This window comes from Lates calcarifer, linkage group LG20 (genome assembly GCF_001640805.2).
Source record: "Lates calcarifer isolate ASB-BC8 linkage group LG20, TLL_Latcal_v3, whole genome shotgun sequence".
In the NCBI taxonomy this organism is placed as follows: domain Eukaryota; kingdom Metazoa; phylum Chordata; class Actinopteri; family Centropomidae; genus Lates; species Lates calcarifer.
In genome coordinates, this window is record NC_066852.1 from 5640115 (window position 1) to 5661052 (window position 20938).

The following is a 20938-nucleotide window of genomic DNA, read 5'->3' on the forward strand; positions in this document are numbered from 1 at the left end:
TCTTAGCGTATATTCTAAGTCAAACAATTGAATTAATCTTCCCTGTTTGAACACATGACACACATAAAACAGCATGGTTGCAAGTATATAAATCAGTTAAGTACATGTGTGGGAAGTGTGTCACAGTTGCATTTTTCCATGTATTCAAATGCAACAACGTGAAAGAAACTTCTTATTCCATTTTTTTGTGGTTGCTCCCTGAAAATAAGCTTAATAAGTGTGGAGACAGGACTTTCCCCTCACCTCTTTTCCTCTTGAGCTTCCGCCGGCGCTGTTTGTTGACAAAGCAGGCAGCCATTGTGCTGAACAGGACAGCTGCTGCCAGGAAACAGATGGTGGCCACGATGCCAGCCACCACAGGCCGTGCCAGTCCACGCTCCTCCACCATCTCTGGAGGAGGGAAGAAGTCTGTGATGTGAGGAGGGAACAGTCAGGGACAATAAGGCGTCTGCAGTAACTATGTAACAGCAAAATGCTGATGTGGTGATGGAGAGAAATTAATGTTAAAAAGGGGAACATAACAGTTTGCAGTTGGACATTCAGTTTGTTCACTAGACTTCTAATATGGCACTCCACAGGATTAATGCTAATGTCAACATTCATTTTCTAGCTCTGAAAAAGGGAGTGATGTCTACAATGTCAGTACATACATACTACAGTGTCTACTGAAAAAGAGCACACTGTCCCCTGCAAGAAAACACTGGACTCTGATTAGGCAGCTTTTAAATGATGTGAGTTCACAAACTGAGTCAGAATCAGATTTTTTGATGTTTTCTTGGGAGTATGCATGTATGCCCTTTTGCCATTTCCTCACTTGCCTCGTGATTTTTGCCACCCTCCTCAACCAAAAAGAGAAAAGCCCAATCCCATCATTCATATGCTCCTGCAGATGACCCTTTGAGTCTTTAAAGTTCCAATGAAAGCAAAATTCCTACCATATCCAATGAGCTGACCTTTATTACTGTGTCTTTGAATTGGGTATTTGCTGTGATGACTTAGCAGAATGTAAACTTTCTTTCCAACAGTATCTGCATACAAAACTTTCTGTATAGGAAAAAAAACAGTGACAACTAATGTTTTACTCCCAATATAAACTCTGCTGAGATGACGGAAATGAAGCTACATGTGAACTACACTGAATGGCTGCAGGTCTCCATTTCACATCTGTGTAGGTTGTATACTGGTCTCCTGATTAATTGTGATTTCACTAAATCATCTTGCACTGTACATGTTGAACAAAGATTTGAGGTGAGCACAGAGAAACTTTCCTCCCTCAGCAGATAAATGTGAAAACAGCTTCTAGTGTCAAACTCTGCACATATATTATTCTGCACAGTGAAGCTCATACATCACAGTCAACACATAAAAACACACTGTATGCCCGTTGGTGGTAGCAACAATGTATAGTTATAGTTACTGTTTAATTACCATCTGTGCAATAACACAGCACTATATGACTATGACTGATAAATATCCATTAATCTAAACATTATTTCTAAGAAAACTAGAGGACAACACAAGATTAAATGGTTAAGCAACATCTTCTACATGAAATGAAGTGTTCATCATCAAGCTGTGGCCTGCTCCTCATATCAGGCATATTTAAAGCAACTGCAATAAGGCCATAAATAAGCAATTAAAAGTTGTTTATGTTTATTGCTAATTATTAACAGAGGTACTTTGCTTTGTTTTTGGTTGTTTAAGTGCTGTGTCAGCACAACCTCTAGGGAAAGATGAGAGACTGTCTGTGTGACTTTATAAAGAACTTTCACAGGTGAAGAGGTTCATCACTGCCCTTCCCAAAAGGTAACAGTCTACTGCAGACAACTAATGGGATTTTGAATCAGAATTCCAACCTATACTCTAGCTTTTGTCTTTTAATGAACATCATAACATAAGCCAGCACTGTCTAGAGAGCTGTCATATATTTAGCTAAACTACAGTTCAGCTTGCTGAAGTAAAATACAGCACTGTACCATATTCTAATGCTACATTTCTTTCTGATGCTCTGTTCAACATGGCTGCAATCCTCAGCTTGTTGCAGTCAAGGATGCAACACAGGCAGAATTAATGCATCCGGAACAGTTGTGCAGTAACAAGATCATCATTACAATAATGAAACCCGGCTAGCTCTGCTGCAGCTACTTGAACTCCTGCTACAGAGCTCCCAAGTTTCAGAACTGTCCTCACTTATTAACGCTGGAGTTGCTTTAGTGTCCTACATGCTAATGAATCGCTCAGTGACGACTAGAGGGTACAAAGTGTCAACATTTGTTATGAACTAGTTAAAGTGGTTTATGTGCTGCAGGGGAGCATGATACAGCAAAATGCAAAGTATTGTAGCTCTGGAAATATTGATCTGAAACAACTACTGATCTGCCAAGAAACGCTTTCACCATCTTTAAAAGGACAGGGTGTATCTGCATCATGTTTTTAGCATGATATTAACGGAAATGCACAAAGAAAAAGCAGTCAAACCAATACCAATCAAACAGAGAAATGAGCAGAAGCCTCTATCATCACATTACGCAGCTCTCCAGCTTTACCAGTGGGGGGCAGCAGAGTACCTCCAGAGATCTGGAGGTTCCTGAGCAAATCTTCTCTGTCAAAGGCAACCAACAGCTGCTCTTACCAAATGATGTGTACTCAGTGACCTCTGCAGGGGGAGCAGCATCACATTTTGAGGGGTTTAATTTCAGATTCAAAACAGACTTTCAGTATTGTGACCAAAAAACGACTGGCTTTAATGAATCTTTTTTTTTTTTTAGCACAGAGCAGCCCAGTGCAATCTATGGGAGACAGGCAGAATGATGATGTCATACTTTTCAGGATGCTACAAAAGAGTGTGCATGTAAAGCAAGCTTAAAATTAATAGTGCTGAGTGGGCAAAATGTAAAGTTCAAGATGCTGCGTGTGCAATACATCTACAGCCCCTCCTCAGCTCTGAAATGTTAAGACAGCCTGAGGTTATAGATGCAGGTTACAGCCAGAGGTTGCCAGGTTGAATCACAGCATTGACAAGAAAAGCTCCTCTGAATTCAATGCAGTGAGCAGAGCTTCAGCCAGAACATCTGTCCTTTATCCTTTCATCCTCTAATTTCATTTTTACATGCATATACTATTTATACAATAGATGTTTGTACGCTTTGTTAATAATGACCACAGGTCAGATTGTTGCATTGCAAATGCAGTTTGTGATGTAATGGCTTACCTGTGCTGGACACTCCAACTACATTACTGGGCTCACTGATTAAGTCATCCATGACAGCCATGACGCGGAACTCATACCACGCCTCCTGGGAGCAGAAGAACAGAGAGATCAACGTTCAGAGGGTATAAGGTAGAAGGATTTCAGGACTGGTGTCAAAAAGGTTCAGTCAGGCTGTAGGACCCTCCAAAGATCAGCAGCAGCTCAGTCTGACAGTTACCATTTAGCTTTAGTAAAACAATTTATGAGATTTGAAAGACTTGGCTTAACAGCTCAAAAAACTGAATCAATGAAAAACAAAAAGGATTATTCCTGCATGACAGGCACAGTGGAATCAGTTGTTAGCGCAAACTGAAATTTGAGTGATTCTGTGTTTTTATTAAAGGGCAAACCACTACTCATAGTGATGCCATCAGGGTTTTCTTGGATTGGATGTGGGGCTTGAAATTTATAACAGAAAGCCAGTATTTTTAATTTTTTTTTTTTTCTTGTAAATCTCTATAAAGCCAAGAGATATGACAGTGTAGTGCTAAATTGCAGGACTTCCCCTTTAATGAAAATTCAACCAATTTGACACGTGAGAGTCTGTCTGAAAAAGTTGTGTAAGGCCTGTTGTGTCTCCAGAGTGAGCTGTGTAAGGTCTGTTAAATGTTTGTCAATGTCTTGTCATTGAGTCAGCATCAGTCTAAAGACTTAACTTTGGGAAAAATCATCTGGGGGTGTGAGGTTAGAAAGAAGTACCTTACCAGACCTCTGTAGCCCGCTCCTCATCTCTAATGCAGACTAGAGGCATCAGGCTACATTAGCTGCTATTAGCATAACATCCCTTAAAATCTGAACTGTCAATGATCATGATTGCAATGCATGTTGCACGAGGAAGAATGCATGAAATAAAAAAGGCGATATCGCTGGCTCTGCTACATCAATTATGATCCTTTTATTAAACTACACAGCATCTGTGTTACATGATAAATCAGTGGAGTACTCTTTTAAAGAAAAGGGAGATAGAAGAGTTTGCTGATCTAAAATAAAATTATGTCTTTTATTCAAGCAGCCGAAGGATGTAAACTCTAACAAATGGAAGCAAATGAGTTTAATGCGGCTTGTCAGATTAGGTTCAAATCAAAATCATCTGCTTATATCAAGAGGTTGCACAATGATGAGAACAATGTGTATAAGAGGGAACAAGAAATAATCCTTTAAAAACATGACAAGAATCTCAATAGAAAATAAATGAACTGATTATGTGACTATCATGATAAATGATTAATATGGCTAAGATGGATAAATCACCTATGACTAAGTCATTATGAAAAGATACATTAAGCCTTTTAGAATCTCTTTTTCATTGATGTGGTATGATTGTGCTCTTCAGAGTGGAAGGTCAGAACAGCAGCTTTAGGGATGGTAGAGATTAATACCTACTCAGCTGTACTGTTGGTGTAACGTTCATAAACCCTCTGATACATATGCTGTGGACTGAACTTGGTTGTTTCCCACACTGTCAGAAAAGATTGAGGATTTAAATATGGCCACTTTGACAGAAATTCACTTATGGTGACTAAACAGAGGATCCCTCCTGGTAAGATGAACTCAACTGATGCAGTAAGAAATTTGCAGCAGAAAAGTTATACAAGCTAGGTATAGCATATGTGTGGTGAGAGAGCTAGAGAGGAATGTGTGTGGGTGTTTGCTGTGCAATGGAAGGAGAGATAAAAGCATCTGCATGGATCTGAAAGTGGTGGTTAGATTAAAGAAAGAAGCTCAAACGTGTCATGGCAGGAGAATTGGCCAACATGAGCAAGATATGAAACGCTGCAAAAGAAGCAGTGTGTCAGAACTCATCAGTAAAGATATATTGATAATGGCTCTAGAAATTTATAGTCATCTAAAAATCCCATTGTGTTCATAATTTGTATTGATACAGTGTATAACATTGGATCTAATTTCATGTTTTAGCTGGGGTGACTTGTGACTTGAAGGCGTGTGGAGGTAAAAGCTTGTGTGTGTTCTTCACGCTAGATATGAAATACAATAAAGAGTGAAGCAAGAAATGGTAAGAGTTTCGTTGCTACACAGTAGAACTCAGAGAGATGGTCAGAAAGACTAGAGAGACTAGTCAGCGTGTGAACACCTGCACTGTTACTATGACAACCAAGGTGGAAATGGCAGCACATTATTATACATATGCAGAATCTGATCTGGGTACATGTAGTTTAGAACATCAACAGCAAAATTTGGAAAACAAATCAAGTTTGCCTGCGGTCTAAACATAGCCTCAATGTTCCCATACTGACAAATGCATCAAACAGATCAAATAGTATTTTGATTCAGTTGTTAGGCACCGTGGTGCTGCAGTGGTTAGCACTGTCGACTCCTAGCAAGAGGGTGCAGGGTTCAGCGATTAGCCCTGTCACCTCACAGCTGAGGAGTGGAGTTTGCATTTTCTCCTCATGCCTGTCGGTGTCAAGGTGAATGTGAATTCTTGTCTGTCTCTATGTGTCAGCCCTCTAATAGACTGGCGACCTGTCCAGGGTGTACCCCACCTCTTGCCCAATGTCAGCTGGGATTGGCTCCAGCCCTGCCGCAATCGTTGAGGATAAGCAGTATAGATATGATTGAGTTGATTGAGTGGATGATTGAGTTGTTATGTTCATGTGCAGTCTGATGACATTTGAGGTTCCTCAGTGACCAACCAGCTAAAACAGAGGTCACACCTGTTACATAGTGACATAACTGATGTCAGTCATCATGAAGTGTTATACACTTAGATCGGACACACCAGATTTATGATTTTAATGTGCTAATTTACTTGAGAGCTCAAGGCTAATGTGTTAAATAACTGTTTTATTGTATTGTTTCTGTCCTTACACCTTCATTAGCATACAGAGGGAAAATAATTGATCAATAGAAATCAAGAAATCAATACAGGTGGGAAAGAGCAACCAGCTGCCTGTTCACCTACACAAGCTCTCGACCGCATACAGCCACTTACAATGCAGTCTCGAGGTCCCTCCCCAGGCAGCTTAACACCAGTTCACACCAAGACTCATGTGACCCCAACAACTCACATGTGATCTCATTGACTATCAAGGTGTTAACAACCCCAAAAGAGGTTAAATGCCTAGGATACCCAGATAGGACATTTTAATATAATTTTATCTCATCTGAAGCAGAATCATGGTATACAGTTTAAGAAAGCATAAGTAATACATTTTTGTTACTACAGATGCAGATACAAATGAATAGGCAAACCAAACAGCGAGCCAGGTAAGCCAGCAAGTTTCCCTGGAAATATATCACTTCACATTTAGCTTTAGCTTTAACAGCTATTTCAGGGCTCTGCTTTCTGTTTACTTTGGTTTAGACTCTGCATTTCGAGAGATTTATGTGAAATGTAAGTTTATTTGGAAAGCCTTGTGCTGAAAGTCACACATAATATGTTGTGATGCTAGAGTTGTAATTCCCAAATCTCTATAATGGAGGTGACGAGTACAAATTTATTTTTGATCCAGAATCAGAATGGACAAAACTACGAGAGTAAGACCTGGGCTGAAAAAAAGCTATTTTCCTATAATCACAGATAGCAGTTTTTAGTCTTTGCTCAAATACAAAAAAATATATAATACCTTGACACTACTGGTATAGGCTGATGATGAGATACAAAAAATGTGATTTATTCTAACAGCCACATTGCAACTGAGAACCACAGAACCATAGAGGTAGGTATAGAAAAATGTGATATTCTAACACATTTAAAAGTGACATCAGGTAATATTTAGTTATAGCTGCCTAATGCTATACACAGTAGCTGAATTTATATCATAAAGATTTCTGTCTATGTTTTAGTGGTGTATGACCTGTTTTCTGTAAACTGAAAGGTATGTTTAACCCATCACTATGTTCCAGATATATCTGTAGTCGCTGACCTAGACACAGGTAAATACTGTGTATAAAGTCTACTTTCCCTGTCCTGTCTTTTACCTGGATGAGGTCTCGGGCAAGCAACTCCGTCTCCCCAGCAGGAATGCTGTCGTCCAAGACCTCCCATCGTTCCCCCAGGCGAAACTCCATGACATAATGCTGGATTGGTGCTGTGTGATTGGCAGGTGGGATCCAGGTGAGCAGGACTCCCTGCTGCGTGCGATTGGCTGTGAGGCACCGTGGTGGGGTAAGCAGCACCAATGGTTCAGGGGTACTTATAGGAAATACTGAAAGAACACATTAAGGTCAAGAAGATGTGTGAATTACATATTTAGCGAGTGGCTCCAGCAGCATGACACCAGTGAATCAGTCCTCCTCTACATTTTGACACTGACATGTACAAGTATCTTCAACTAGGACTGTGACTAGATGTGATTAAGCTTTTATACCAAATGCATCTCTAACATGCATAAAACTCAAACTCGCCATCACTTCATCTCTGAATCCTTGTACCCTTTAAGACCATTTCATAAACATTTCATCTTGCTAGCTTGTATCACAGTATGCTAAAGTTCATTACCACTTTTAAAATTGATATATGAGGACTGAACTCACTGCATCCTCTGACCACATATCATCATTTTTTTTCAAAGAAGATTAAGCCGTTAAAAGATGTGTCAAGATATCTGAGGAGAAAAAGACAACAAGGAGCCCCCGGGCTGAATGCTTTGTCTTCTTTGTTTCTGCTCCTTGGCTGACACAGAAGGTGATGCAGCGTGAATAGTTATCCCAATTTTCAGCATGTCACTTATCTTTAAGTAATAATCTGTGACAGCTTCATTAGCACTTAATAAATGTCCCTTTCCTCACTGCTGTAAGGAATGATGTAATGCATAACGATTAAACCAAAGCCCAGTTTTTACAAGATAGCTCTTACATTGCATTTCTGATAATCACCAATACAGGTCTTTGGCCTCTTAGGCTTATCTGTGATACTATATAATAGCGCTGAACACTTATCTGTTGTGTGTTAACAAGCTGTAGCAAGTGAACTACTGAGATGGAAACTGTTGATTTCATGGCCCATTGTGACAACTATCACTGGTAAATTTGCTCAGCACAGTTACTATACAGTACCTTAATTCTGTATGTTGGTCAAACAACACAAAAGAAATCTTGGCTGGACTGCACATTTTGATCAAAGATAGTTTTGTGGAAGATGGATCAGTGTGCTTTTGCAATTCATAAAATATCTTTTTGTACAAAAATGATCTTGAGGATTGAGCCAAGTTATTTTCAGATGGCTAGTTAGCAGGTAGCTCAGCTTTTGTGTAAATGGCCAACAACCATTACTGGCCAACAATGTAGCTTTACCATAATATTATTAAGTAATGTCAAGTATACTGCTGATGTAATATCTTAATAAATGTGAGCTAAACTGATCAATCTCCCAACAATTACAATTATTTTTGATCTAATTTCATTCAAAATCACAGTTACAACTGTTCACTAAACCACAATCTGAACAACTGAGCATACTCTCTGAACACTCCTCAGCTATGGAGTACATTTTGCATTTTTGATCCTGCTATGATATATACTGACTGAACACCTGTAGACGTGCAGGTAATATGAAAATGAAAGCTTATTAAAGATCTGCATGATTCTCTACAGCTGAGGTGCAGCTGAATTCTTCAGACTGTGAAACATCACACAAGCAGCACTCACACAGAGGGTGTTGTTTGGATTTTCCAGAACTGAGGGCATGAAACGTTAACTTGTCAGACTTCATTTGCAGCACAGAACTTTCTAAAATTATCGCTCTACCACTGTGACACTAATCTTATCAAGAACGTTAAGTTCATTTTAAAAAAGTGGCCATTTTTTCAGGAGCTGGTCAATTATTCAAATTATTGATATGAAAATTGAATTTAGCACAAAAGCACTTTATATGAAAAAGATTATTTTTATGCATTTTGTTTCTTCCAAGTAACAGCTTTTCCGTTCATCCTAGTTGCATGCCTGCCAAAGCCATTTTATTATTGGATCCCTTAGTCCTGGTTGAGCAGTAGTGAGGATACTCACCTAGTGTGTTCACAGTGACAACCTCGCTGAAGGGGCCTGTGCCAAGCTTGTTTTGGGCCAGGATGCTGAACTGGTATGTTGTCTCTGGCTCCAAACCAGGCACCAGCATCCAGTCGTGGCCTCCAGGCACGGGTATGGAAAGCCAGTCATGTGGACCTAAATGCTCCCTCTTCAGCCTGCACAGGACAGGCAGGAAAGATGTAGATAAATAAGTTAGGATGTGGAGAGGAAGATAAAAGGAGTGCCTTGCTTTTCTGTTTTAGATTCAGGTAATTCTGACTTCATGTTGATGATATAAAATAAAGGTTGAATCTGTACAAAGATAAATGTAAAACAATGTAACATAATGCTCAACAACAGTTCTAGTTACAACACTGATCTGACATTGCATAGTGATGAAAAAAATATTTCTTCCATAAATTTTGACCATTCACTTCATTCACAACACGACTTTCACTTGATGGTAACAACAAGCCCATGCTGCGCTCAGCTTTGCAGTTTGCTGTTTGCCCATGCCATACATTCAGTGTCTACTGCACCTGACCACCAAAGAACTGTAAGGAATTGTACACATGCAACAGCTGCAACAATCCTACTGCAAAGTCATAGAGCAAATTAATAGATTCCTCATATGATATTATTCATGTTGCAGGAAATTTGTCATATAACACGCAATTGACTGAGATAACTTCATAATTCCATTTCAGAGTAATGTGAACTATGATATTAGAAATATTTGGATATCTCCATCATGCCACAAAATGAAAGATGTGATGCCTCTAGTCTCTTCAATCCATTACTTGGTATCTGCTGATACAGTCTGATTCAGACAGCTGGACAGTCCATGCTCAGCCTTAAGTATGCCTGCACTGAAATTACTTATACTAGTACAGTTTACATATGTAAACTTTGCATTAAATGTCATCCATTTAGTTTACCTTATTCCCAGCAAGAACAAAATACAGACTGTGAAATGCACTCTTAAATAACAGCAGGATGGTAGAGGCAAGGCCCACCTGAGAAATGTCACTAAGATGGATGCAACCCTAAACTGCTCTGCTCCCATCACTCACTGATGTCTGCTGTCAGTGTGGATATCATTTAAAGCTACTGTCTATGTTTTTTGTATTTGTTCCACTTTGTGGTTACCTCGCTGGTTTAATAAAGCACAGTGGGTTACAATAACCAGATCCTGATCCTGTGGATTGGTTCAGGACATCCAGCATGAAATTTATTATGACAAAAGTCTTCACCTCACACCTGCAGTACTAGTTTCACAGAGTGATAGACCTAATTTCTAATAAATCCTCAGTTGCTATCTGGTCTGTTTGTAGTAAAGAGGGTCTACGCCTGTAAGACTTCCCTTGAAATCACAGATGGTAACACACAACATGAAATGTGACACAGAGCCCAGCAGGTTAGCTTCTTGTTTGTTGACTGTCTTATTTGTTTCCAATGATTATCATTCAAAACTGTGTGTGGAGTTATATAACCTAGTGTCCTGTAGTGAAATTGCATCTCACATCTCATCTGTCACTTCATTTAGTATTTTCTATGTATATGAACAGCACAGCAAAATATTAAAGTTCTTTTTTTTTTATAATTTTAATGTGTATGCATTCATGAGCATGTGTGCTGTCAGGCTGAACTGTGGTGAAACTGTAGTCTATATTGTATTCTTCTAGCAGGAACCAGCTGAGCTGCCATTACAATGACAAACCTGCAACAAATGTTCTCCATGACTAATTATTGGTGAAACACACAGATAAAGACAGGGGAGATGCATCTAACCATTGCAAAACCATTTTTACACATTAGTGGCAGCTGTTACCACTATGAAAAATCAAAGAACACACCCCCACCCCAAAGGCCACAAACCTTTAATAAGCACTAGTTGTACAGCATCACAGCATCCTATAAATGTCAGTATGAATTATGATTGTGACGTAGGAATGTTTTCACTGCCCTGAAACCAGTTTAAATCCAGCAATCCAGCTTTTTTACTTTTTTTACATCTAGTTGTTCCACACACACACACACACACACGCACACACACACACACCCATCAGCTAATATGCAGATGGTTCCCTTGTAGACCTGGGTTAAAACAGTACTTCAAACTCCCTAAAGAAGTTGAAATACTGTATCTATCTAGACTATCTAGACTGTGCATTTGGGTTATGTTAGTGAATGTAAAATCACTTTAGTGTTATTAAAACTGTACTGTGTTTTTCAACCCAGGCCTTTTCTCCAGTCAAGTAGCAGCAAAGCAGCAGCAGCAGCAGCAGCAGCAGCAGGACAGAGAACTTTGGGTCATGTTCAGTTTAGTTGTAACTGTTTTAAGCGATCCTCCAGAAATTTCAAGATTAGAGATGAAAACTCACTCTCACCGGATCGCCGTGTATTTCCATCTCTACGTTTTCACAACTGTTCTGAACACAACCCTGGAAAAGACATTTTCAGAAACAACAGAGGAAGTATTGGAAGAATAAAAAGCAGGAAGCAAAGCATGCTGGGATGACTCACACATGGCCATACCAGACTGAGAATGTCTGTTGGAAGCCTCCATCATAGCCTGCCTCCCAGGACACATTGGCCCAGGTGGAGGATGCCACCACATGGACACTGGTGGGGGCGTGGGGGCTTGTGCCTGCAGGGAGGAAAAGCAGTGAGAAAGGTGTTGTTAAAAGGGCATATTAGTCACTGAGTGGCCCTGCTGTGAGCTGGACCCAGTAATGTGTTTTTCAGCCAGCAACACAATACAACATTTAACTGCAAAAAAATGGAAATAAGAGGGATATACAATTTATTAGCAAGATGTAATCTTTAAAAAAAAATGTAGTCGAAAGTTAGCTTGTTATTCCCACCAAATGTAAACAATATAAGTAAAATGGCTAAGCATAATTTTTACTGGCCAAAATTCTTACTATGCATTTTTATAGAAAAAACTAATTCAAGTTCCGTTGTTCAGGTACTATACTTGAGCCAAAGCAACAGGAAACCAATTAGAAACCAGTTCAATACGGTCATTGTACTGCTGTGATTTGAGTGGGAAGTACAGTGGTCAGCAAGGATAAAGATTAACAACAGGGGCTGAGCCAGAAGTATTTGAATATTTTAGAAATTCAACATTTCAAAACTAATTAATGCCAAATGATTTTCCTCTAAGAGAGCTTGTACTGTGTAGTTATTGTTGAAGGATGCCAGAGTAATAAAGAGGCTGGTAGAGTTGTCTACCAACACTGTTCCAAAAGGGGTTCCTCTGGGAAACACTCCTTTTGCTCCAAACGTATCAACCACCAAGCAGTTTCATGCTTTGTTTAGTTTCATACATGCAACCAGTGTTACTGCTGATCACCATCTGATGTATCATTATCTGGTATTATTATTACACTATTCAGTTCTAGAGCTCACTCCCAAGTTCATAAATACAATTACCAACACACCTAAAGCTCAGAAATTGGCTACTGTCTTGTTTGGTACATGGTAATCGCTGAAAGAAATGTAAAAAAATGTCATTATCATAAAATTGACTGGTTGTGTTTTTTTGGGGACTTCTGTGCTGTAACTATTTCTTGGTGATCAGTGGCCAGGTGCAGGAAGTCAGAAGGAAAAGGCAGACAACACTCCTTAAAACCTCTCTTTTTTACACTATGGTGTGGCCACAAATGAAACAAATACTATACAATATGTCATCTAGTGAGGGCTGGTCTACCTAGCGGGTAAGCTAGGCTAATCACATCTCAACTTCAGCTCCAGTTAGTTAATGCATTTACATGACAGTGGTATTGACCTTCTCGTCTAACTCTCAGTAAGAAAACCAGTAAGCTTATATCCCAAAATGTTGGACTGTATCTTTAAAAATAAAAGGGTAACTTTCTCTTGCCAGACAGTGAAACACTTTGCACAAATGTGAAAGTGAACATAACCACGAGTGTGATAAGTAAAAGCTGAGACCACTCTATATTGCAAAAAATATTAAGGGTTCCCCCTTTGGCAAAAAGAATAAGTCAAGAGTCATTTTTATCTTTGATCACTACAGTTCCAGCATCCATGATGATGGCATCTAATGACATGTTCAGGTAACAAGTGGTGTTCCAGCATAAGTGACACTATTTTACCACCCAACACTCATAGCTTTCTTTGTGGAGTGCTTCTCAAAACCATAGGGCAATTCAGAAACAAGCGAGAGGGTTAAGAAGGAGAAGTTAGACTGGGACACTGTTCCATTATTTTCTCTGTAACCCTGCCTCCTGATTCAGAGTACCCCTGACTGGGCTCTTACTAGAAGTAGTGGGGTCAAGGAGTTGTAGATGGGGTGAGTGTCTTACAAATTTGCTTCTACACAATCTCCACATTTCACTTCAGAGGAGGGTCAGGATGAGACAAGAGTCACACTCAAAGGCAACTCTGTTGTTCCCTTCTGGTCTGATTCCAAACCAACATCTGTCCCCCTTCAACTTCCTGTGTTCTGATAACAAAGTGTGTTCTGTGTTTCAAAGATGACCTACCTTAGCATTTACAAGCTCCTCGAGAACCACCTCTGCTGGTTCTGCTGTATGTCATACAATCATCATGCATAATTCACACACCTCACAATTCATTACACATTAATCAGTAATGTGTGCCTCTTGTTCAATGACTCAGCACTCTGTATGTGTATGTATGTAGTCACAGTCAACTTGGATATTCAATATTCTTTGTCTAACATCTATGGTCATTATTTTATGATTTATATTAGACAAACACACAGGCACATTACCTGTGTACAGTAACATGTATAATGTTATTATCACTCCTGTTATAACACCACACAGCATACTGTGCTTTTATCTGTGAAACTGTAGTAACTGACTGTTCATTAACCCCTGCCCAGAACAGTTATTGTCACAGCTTAGCAACTGTAACTACGTAAAACACCTGTCAGCCGCTGAATTTCTCCACATTTAGTTTAAGTGGCAGAGAGATACTTCGCATACCAAGAGTTCTGGAGGTTGGTAGCTTTTGCAAAACTAAAAGTACAAGTGCAAAAGTGTAAGGAATGGATTAAGCAGAGTGTTTCTCTGCACATGCATTTCAGCATTTCATACCACACTAAACTGTAGGGTTACAGATTACAGTAAAAGCCCCTTCATGATAACACAATCAAGATGATGTTACACTACAATACGCTGGTTAGTCCTCCCTCCCTTTTCTATTGTGATGTTAAACATGACATGAACTGCATCTTGACTGTCTGAGTATGTAAGCCAAGCTACTGAGTTATCTTAGAATGAAATATGAGTTTGATCTTTCCTTACTATGCTTAATTTATATAATACCAGGACTAACTAGGTCAACACTGCAATACAGGAACGAGGATGCTGACCCACTAGGTTTAGCCCAGTCTTTTAACATGTACATGTTTGTCATGTACTATATGTAGCCATCAAGTGCATTAAGATGCTTTTACAGGATGCTCATTTAAAATGAGTCAACATTAAAAAGTAACCCAGAGACAAAAAATTCATGAAGCTAATGTTAGCTTGGTTAGCTAGGTACAGCTGATGAACTCTGCAGGTAACAGCTGTAATTTCAGCAGGTAAAAAATGTGAAGCCTGTTATTGTCTCCCCGTGTCTGAAATCAAGGAGCCATTGTTTAAAATGCCCCCTGTTATGTGCTGTGGAAAAATGAAAGACTTGACATATACACCCTGTATCTATATAAGCTTCACTATGTATGTGTGTGCATTTATGTACATGTTGGGTACCTATGACTTGGACGTGCGTGCTGGCAGTGATGCTCGTGGCAACGTTGGTGGCAACACACTCCCACTCCCCGTGGTCCTCCTTGGTGAGTGACTTGAACTGTAAGCTGCCTCTGGGCAGAACATTGTGCTTGCTTTTACTGGGCTTCCCTACCTGCAGTCCACCCAGGCACGGAAAGACAGAGTCAGCCCATGAAAGAGAGACAGAGAGAGGTGCACAATACGTTGGCACAGGCAATGAAAGATTCACACGTCTGAAGAAACGCGCAGGCCACAACAGTTTAACCACAAAAATATAAGAGTCTTCAAACTCAAATCTACTACAATAATATTGCTTTCAATATCTAACTTAAGTATCAAATTATACAGAATGATGAGTTATGAATTTCATAAGTGAGAGACAAAAACAATAGTTCATCATATAGTAGTCAATGAGCAAGATTAAACATGTCTCATATTCAGCAAACAATTGAGAGAATCTAATATGTTCCCTTGATTGCATATTTTATAGACATCATTAAAATGTGATTAAAATGACGTACAGAAGTTTGAGTAATTAAAATCTGAGCACCCAGCACAGGCCCAGGTTTCAGAAATTAAGATTTCTCCGTGGAAAACACTGAACATAACATAAAACAAAATGAAGCACTGATTAGCAAACAGCTTTTTACAGAAAATGTGTTGACCAAATTAGCAGGAGTGTTGAGTGTAGAGTGTGGAGTGTAGAGTGTTGAGCCTGTCTTACCTTCCTCCATGTGATGTTGGGAAAGGGGTCTCCCTCTGCCTCACAGGGGATGACCAGTTCTCTCCCAGCCTCCTGCCTGTACTCCCCTCCAGGAACCACTGAGAATTTGGGAGGGTCCTGCAGCCAAAATGGGATGAAGGTTAGGGTTAGGAAAGTAAAAACTGATGAGCTGCATAAGTTAACTTGCACTTGGGATGCATCAGAGTTGTTTTTGCTAATTTGGGATAATCTAAATGCACAGTGAATATGCACGCACCTTTAGCACCAGGGGAGCGGGAGGGGACCATCCCATGGAACCCAGGGCATTGTAAGGCATACAGGTATAGGTGCCGAGAGAGTCTTCCGTCACCTCTGCCACGCGGATGCTCCCATCGTCCATTTGGCTCCAACCAGGGTACTGCGGATGGAAACATTATGGAGAGTGTGTAAGGAAGTGTAATGCTTTATTACAGGCCAATAATAACCAGTTTCTCCTGTCAATAACTTGGGGGAGCTCACATTTGGAAATTGATAAAAAGAAGTCCTGAAGTTTTCACTCAATAGGAGAGATGAAAACACAGAAAATGAAGGGATGAGGTGAAAAATTGAATCACGCTGAAGCCACACTTGTTTCCAGTCTGAGGTGGGGTAAAGTGAGCGGAACCAAAGCTGCAGCACTGCACCAACTCACCTTATCTATCCGTAGAGGGAGGCCATCTTTCTTCCACTTAACCAGAGTTACAGGAGGGTTGGCATCTACAGGACAGCGGATGAAGCCAGGCAGACCAATGGCCACGTAGATGACAGATGGCATGTTTACCACACGGGCAGGATCTGGTGAAAAACACAGACAGAAAAACCGAGTGGTAAAACATGTCTGTGCAGCATGGAGAGTCTGGTGCCTGGGAGATTACAATAGCTGCATAGAGAAGATTGGGAAATCACCCAGTTTATGGGAAGTGGGCTCATCATAAAATGATAAATTTATGTGGAGCACAGCTGGTCTCAGAGCAGCATTTGAGTGTGTTTGTAGAAACACAAACAGACCCTGAGCACATCAGGTTTATTCGTTGACTGAAATTAAATGAACATTGTACATGACGACACATACAATAATCCAAACAAGATTTTAACAAGGATCAGATCTCACTACAACCTGCTCTCATGCATGTAAGCTAAACTGTCTTGGTCTTCACATTTAAAACGTTCCCATTCATTCCACTTACATGGAAAAAACAGTCATTGTCACTTGTCAAAAGAGTGGTTTAATAAGAGAGAGAGAATTTCAAAGAAAGCAGTTAGTTAAGCTACATAATACTGTGAAGCATCAAATGCATAAAAAATGATATGTAACCATGGCACCTAAACAAATTAACCAACTGAAATGGATCCAGCAGCAAGCTATTGAAGTCTACAGCCATGCTACTGTTATGGCTAAAGAATCACTAAGGTCTAAGATTTTAAAAAGTAATCAAATAACAAGGTGCATGGATACTGTGGAAAATATATAACTGTAGTGCTTCTTCAATGTAAAGGTTACATTCAAAATTTCAAAGCTTAAAGGAATGGTTTGTTGTGTGAAATACACTTATTATTAAATGAGCTAATTTACTGATTTGATTTGCCAACTTCATTTTAACGTCTGTCCAGAGGTAGCAAATTTTTACAGTTGTTTTTTTACAGATTGAAAAAGCAATATATAAAATGTAAATAAGTGAGCTTTGTAGGTGCTGGAAGGTGGATTTTATTACCTTTAGACTGCTTCCCTGTTTCCAGTCATTATGGTAAGTAAGCTATCTGGCTGCTGGCTGCAGTCTCATATTTAACAAATGACTAAGATCCTCTCATCTAACTCACTTAAACATTTGCAAAAATGTCTTCATGAAGGAATCTGTCATAAATATATCTGTATATCCTGCTGATAAAATGTTCATATTTTAACCAAATATAACTACTGTCATATTTAGCTAGAGACAGTATGATCATATTACATTACATCATACCTGATCTTCCTCACCTCAGTAAGTCTAATCAGATTAGCTTTGATTTGTTTGAGTTCCATTAGTATATTTGCTCCACATTACTGGCTATCTTTTTACATTTTTTCCTCTGTATTTTAATTCTTAAATAATTGGGATTTGATATGGTCGAGCTCTACCCTCTGGGCAAACACAGGCACACAAGAATAAGTCAGTCTGTCCATTTGATAGAGGTAAGAGGCTAAGAGGAGGAAAAGGAGAAATAAAAAGGGGGAGAAGCTCAAATTTCTCCTTCTTAAATCCTGAATTCTGAAGAGGGGCGAGAACAGCGTGGTGCCTAAATGAGGTCAAGGAGGAGAGCTTCAAAGCAGGCACTGAGTGATAAGGAGGAGAAATGGTGTGAGTGAGAGGAGGAGGGGTGAGTGCCATCAGCAGAGCAATAGAGGAAGGACGAACAAGGCTGAACATGAGCGTGGGAAAGAGGACAGGTGAGAGAGAGAGAGATGTGACTGGATGACGTAAGGTAGAGAGGAGCTGGTGGAAAAGAGAGGAGGATGAGGGGGTGTGACTGTCAATGCAATACAACAGGCAAAAGGCATTCTTTTGACATTACAAACGAGAGATGAGAGAGTAAGCGAATGACTGTGTGACATGGTGAGGTGGAAGGATGGAGGGTTTGAAACAAGGAGAGAGATCAGTTGACCACACTGTTGCCAGAACAAGTCTGAACTACAGCTGCTGTCCTCCAAAGTCCTAACCACCAGCCTGGCAGCGCTCTGCCACAAAGAGCCCAGAGGAGCGCCACCACTAGCACCACAGACAAGAGTATCAGCCAAGTTTCTAAATATAGCCCTCAGACAGCGCTATCGCTCACGACACACTGGTTCCCACTGCAAGATGCTTTAGGAAAGTTATTCACTGGCAAGCACTTCAGGGAGAAAGACAGAGGGAGAACACAGAGAAAAAAGAGAGTGTGGGAGAGAGATTTACGCAGGATGAGGCAGATGAGAGAAAGAGGGCATGACACAAATGGAGGAGAGCGGATGTCGAGGATTGAGAGAGAGGGATAAAGGGAGGAAGAGGGAACAAAAGGAAAAGATGAGAATAAGAGGAAAGAATAGGGCAGAAAGACAGAGAGAGCCCTCTGCAGTCTGACAGAGAAAAGTCCCTGGTCTTACAGCAATGATGTAATCCCCTCCCTCTCACTTCTCCCTCCCTCTCACGACTGGGTTGCCTGCCTCTGTTCGTCATACACACATACATTCACACACACACACACACACACGCCACACAACCTAATGTACAGCCATCGAAGGAGGCAGGAGAGCAGGGGAATGCAAAATGTCTGTTGCCTTGACTACTGCCAGTGGCCGGTCACCGGTCGACGAGGCTAGAATCTCAAAGCCGGTCCTGCTCCTGCCTGTCTGCTCCAAATAACAGCCAGATGCTTTTCTGAAGTGACAAATTCACCAAGCCTCACAGCTAGGAGTGACTGATGGACTGAGTGTTTGTTTTATGGAAGGAGAGACTAAGGAGGGAGCAATCCGTGGCAGACGTGTTTGTGTGCATATGAATATATATATATGCATGAATGAGTACATATGAGAAACAAAGATAGGGAGGGAAGAGGAAGATTCAGAAAACAAATATATGAAAACGAGAAAAGTGTATTTGAGAAAGCAAATACATGTTAGGGTGGGTTTAGGTGTTTGGCTGAGAGGCGGAACAGAGTTAGCCTGGAGACTGGAAGAGAGTCCAAATCAATTCCACAGAGCAGAGGATGCACCGAGCACATGCTCATCCCAAATAAGACTCTACAGCAGTGTCAGATTTAACAGGAAACAGGGCTGCTACAGATCAGATACACAGAAACTCCCATTTATGGTTAATTGTTCAGTTAGAACTGGAGTCCCTTCTCAACAACGTGTAGAGATGAAGACTAGTCATCTCTGATGTCATACTGTTGAGTTGTTACTCCATTACAGCTGGAGCAATTTGTCAAGATAATCATATTTGATTTCCTTTCCTTTAGAGAACTCATACTCCCCAATAGGAAGCCTTAAATGCTACAGAATGTCCTACTTTCTTGAATAGAAGCTGTTTGATGTTCCAACAGAGTTATTATTGGACCCGTCTAAGCTTATTTCAAAATCTAACAACTTTATATTTGTGGGGCCAGGCATGGCAGCCAGGCTACACAAAATCCAAATTTTTAAAGGGCAGTCGAAACAGTTACATTGTATATTGAAAATGATATCCCCAGTGTTTTTTCCAAACATGACTTTTCCTTCCTTTTGAATCCCAGGCAAGATCAGCCCTTAGATTAAGAGGTGACCTTGACTTTGACACACATAAAAGGGCATTAAGACGAATACTTATAATATACTAGGGCAGTATTTAAAGTTCAGCACATATAACAAAAAAATACAAGTCCAAAAACACAGGACACTCACATTGCACTGTTAGGTAGGCAGAGGCAGTCGGTGGTCGGCCCAGGCTATTGCTGGGAGCACAGGTGTATTTCCCAGCATCCTCTGGCTTGACTTGGGCAATGATGAGGGAACCATCGATGAGAATACTGACTCTCCGCTTAAGGTCACTGTGAAAATAAAGACATAAACATCAGTGTTAGGATCGATAAAGCTGGTGTGTTTGCTCTGACATAATTTCACCAGGAGGATTTCACTGTGTAAAATCTATAGTCATATTTCAAATAAGATTCAACCAGTGTTTGTAGCAGCTGTCTTCCAAACTGAAGATTCAGTTTTGTGTAACAAGTCTTTCTCAGTATGAGTATTTCTTTGAGAAGGTTTTTCAGTCATCTACTGAAGAATATTTATGATAGATGTACATGTATACTGTCACTGCTGTATGATGCAATACTCCTATGAAGATGATGACAGCTAATTTAGCCAGTGCCACAATTTCTTGCTCTTTTTTGCTCATATCCCAGTGGATATGTAGCTCTGACTTTCATATAAATGATAATCAGCACACAGCCTGATTCATGATTCAGTGAAGAATGGTTGGTTGCAGAGTCTGCAGGCTTGAAAGATGGCTGAAAATCACAGGAACATGTATTCCCCTGCTTATTAGTAAAGCACTGAATCGTTAAAATATGCCAGCGTGTGGTTGACAGATTTATTGATACCAGTACCAATGAGAACTCTGCCAGGTGCAGAGATTTCAGACTTTTAAAAACTCTGTAACCCACCCAGCTTGTAGGTTCTGTGTTGGCACAGTAGAAGAGGATCACAGAGATCCTGGTTCA

The 20938-nt window shown here is 40.2% G+C and overlaps 1 protein-coding gene across 1 annotated transcript in view; it reads right to left on the reverse strand.

The window, feature by feature from the left end:
• Window positions 1-20938, reverse strand: part of igsf9bb (immunoglobulin superfamily, member 9Bb) — a 110153-nt gene that overhangs the window by 20431 nt on the left and 68784 nt on the right. The window contains exons 7-16 of the mRNA XM_051078711.1: window positions 20121-20266; window positions 16380-16522; window positions 15966-16106; window positions 15710-15826; window positions 14968-15118; window positions 11756-11867; window positions 9218-9393; window positions 7193-7419; window positions 3212-3296; window positions 244-408 (exon numbers count right to left, since the gene is read on the reverse strand). Of these exons, the coding sequence (XP_050934668.1) occupies window positions 244-408; window positions 3212-3296; window positions 7193-7419; window positions 9218-9393; window positions 11756-11867; window positions 14968-15118; window positions 15710-15826; window positions 15966-16106; window positions 16380-16522; window positions 20121-20266 (1463 nt within the window). The remainder of the gene's footprint in view (window positions 1-243; window positions 409-3211; window positions 3297-7192; window positions 7420-9217; window positions 9394-11755; window positions 11868-14967; window positions 15119-15709; window positions 15827-15965; window positions 16107-16379; window positions 16523-20120; window positions 20267-20938) is intronic.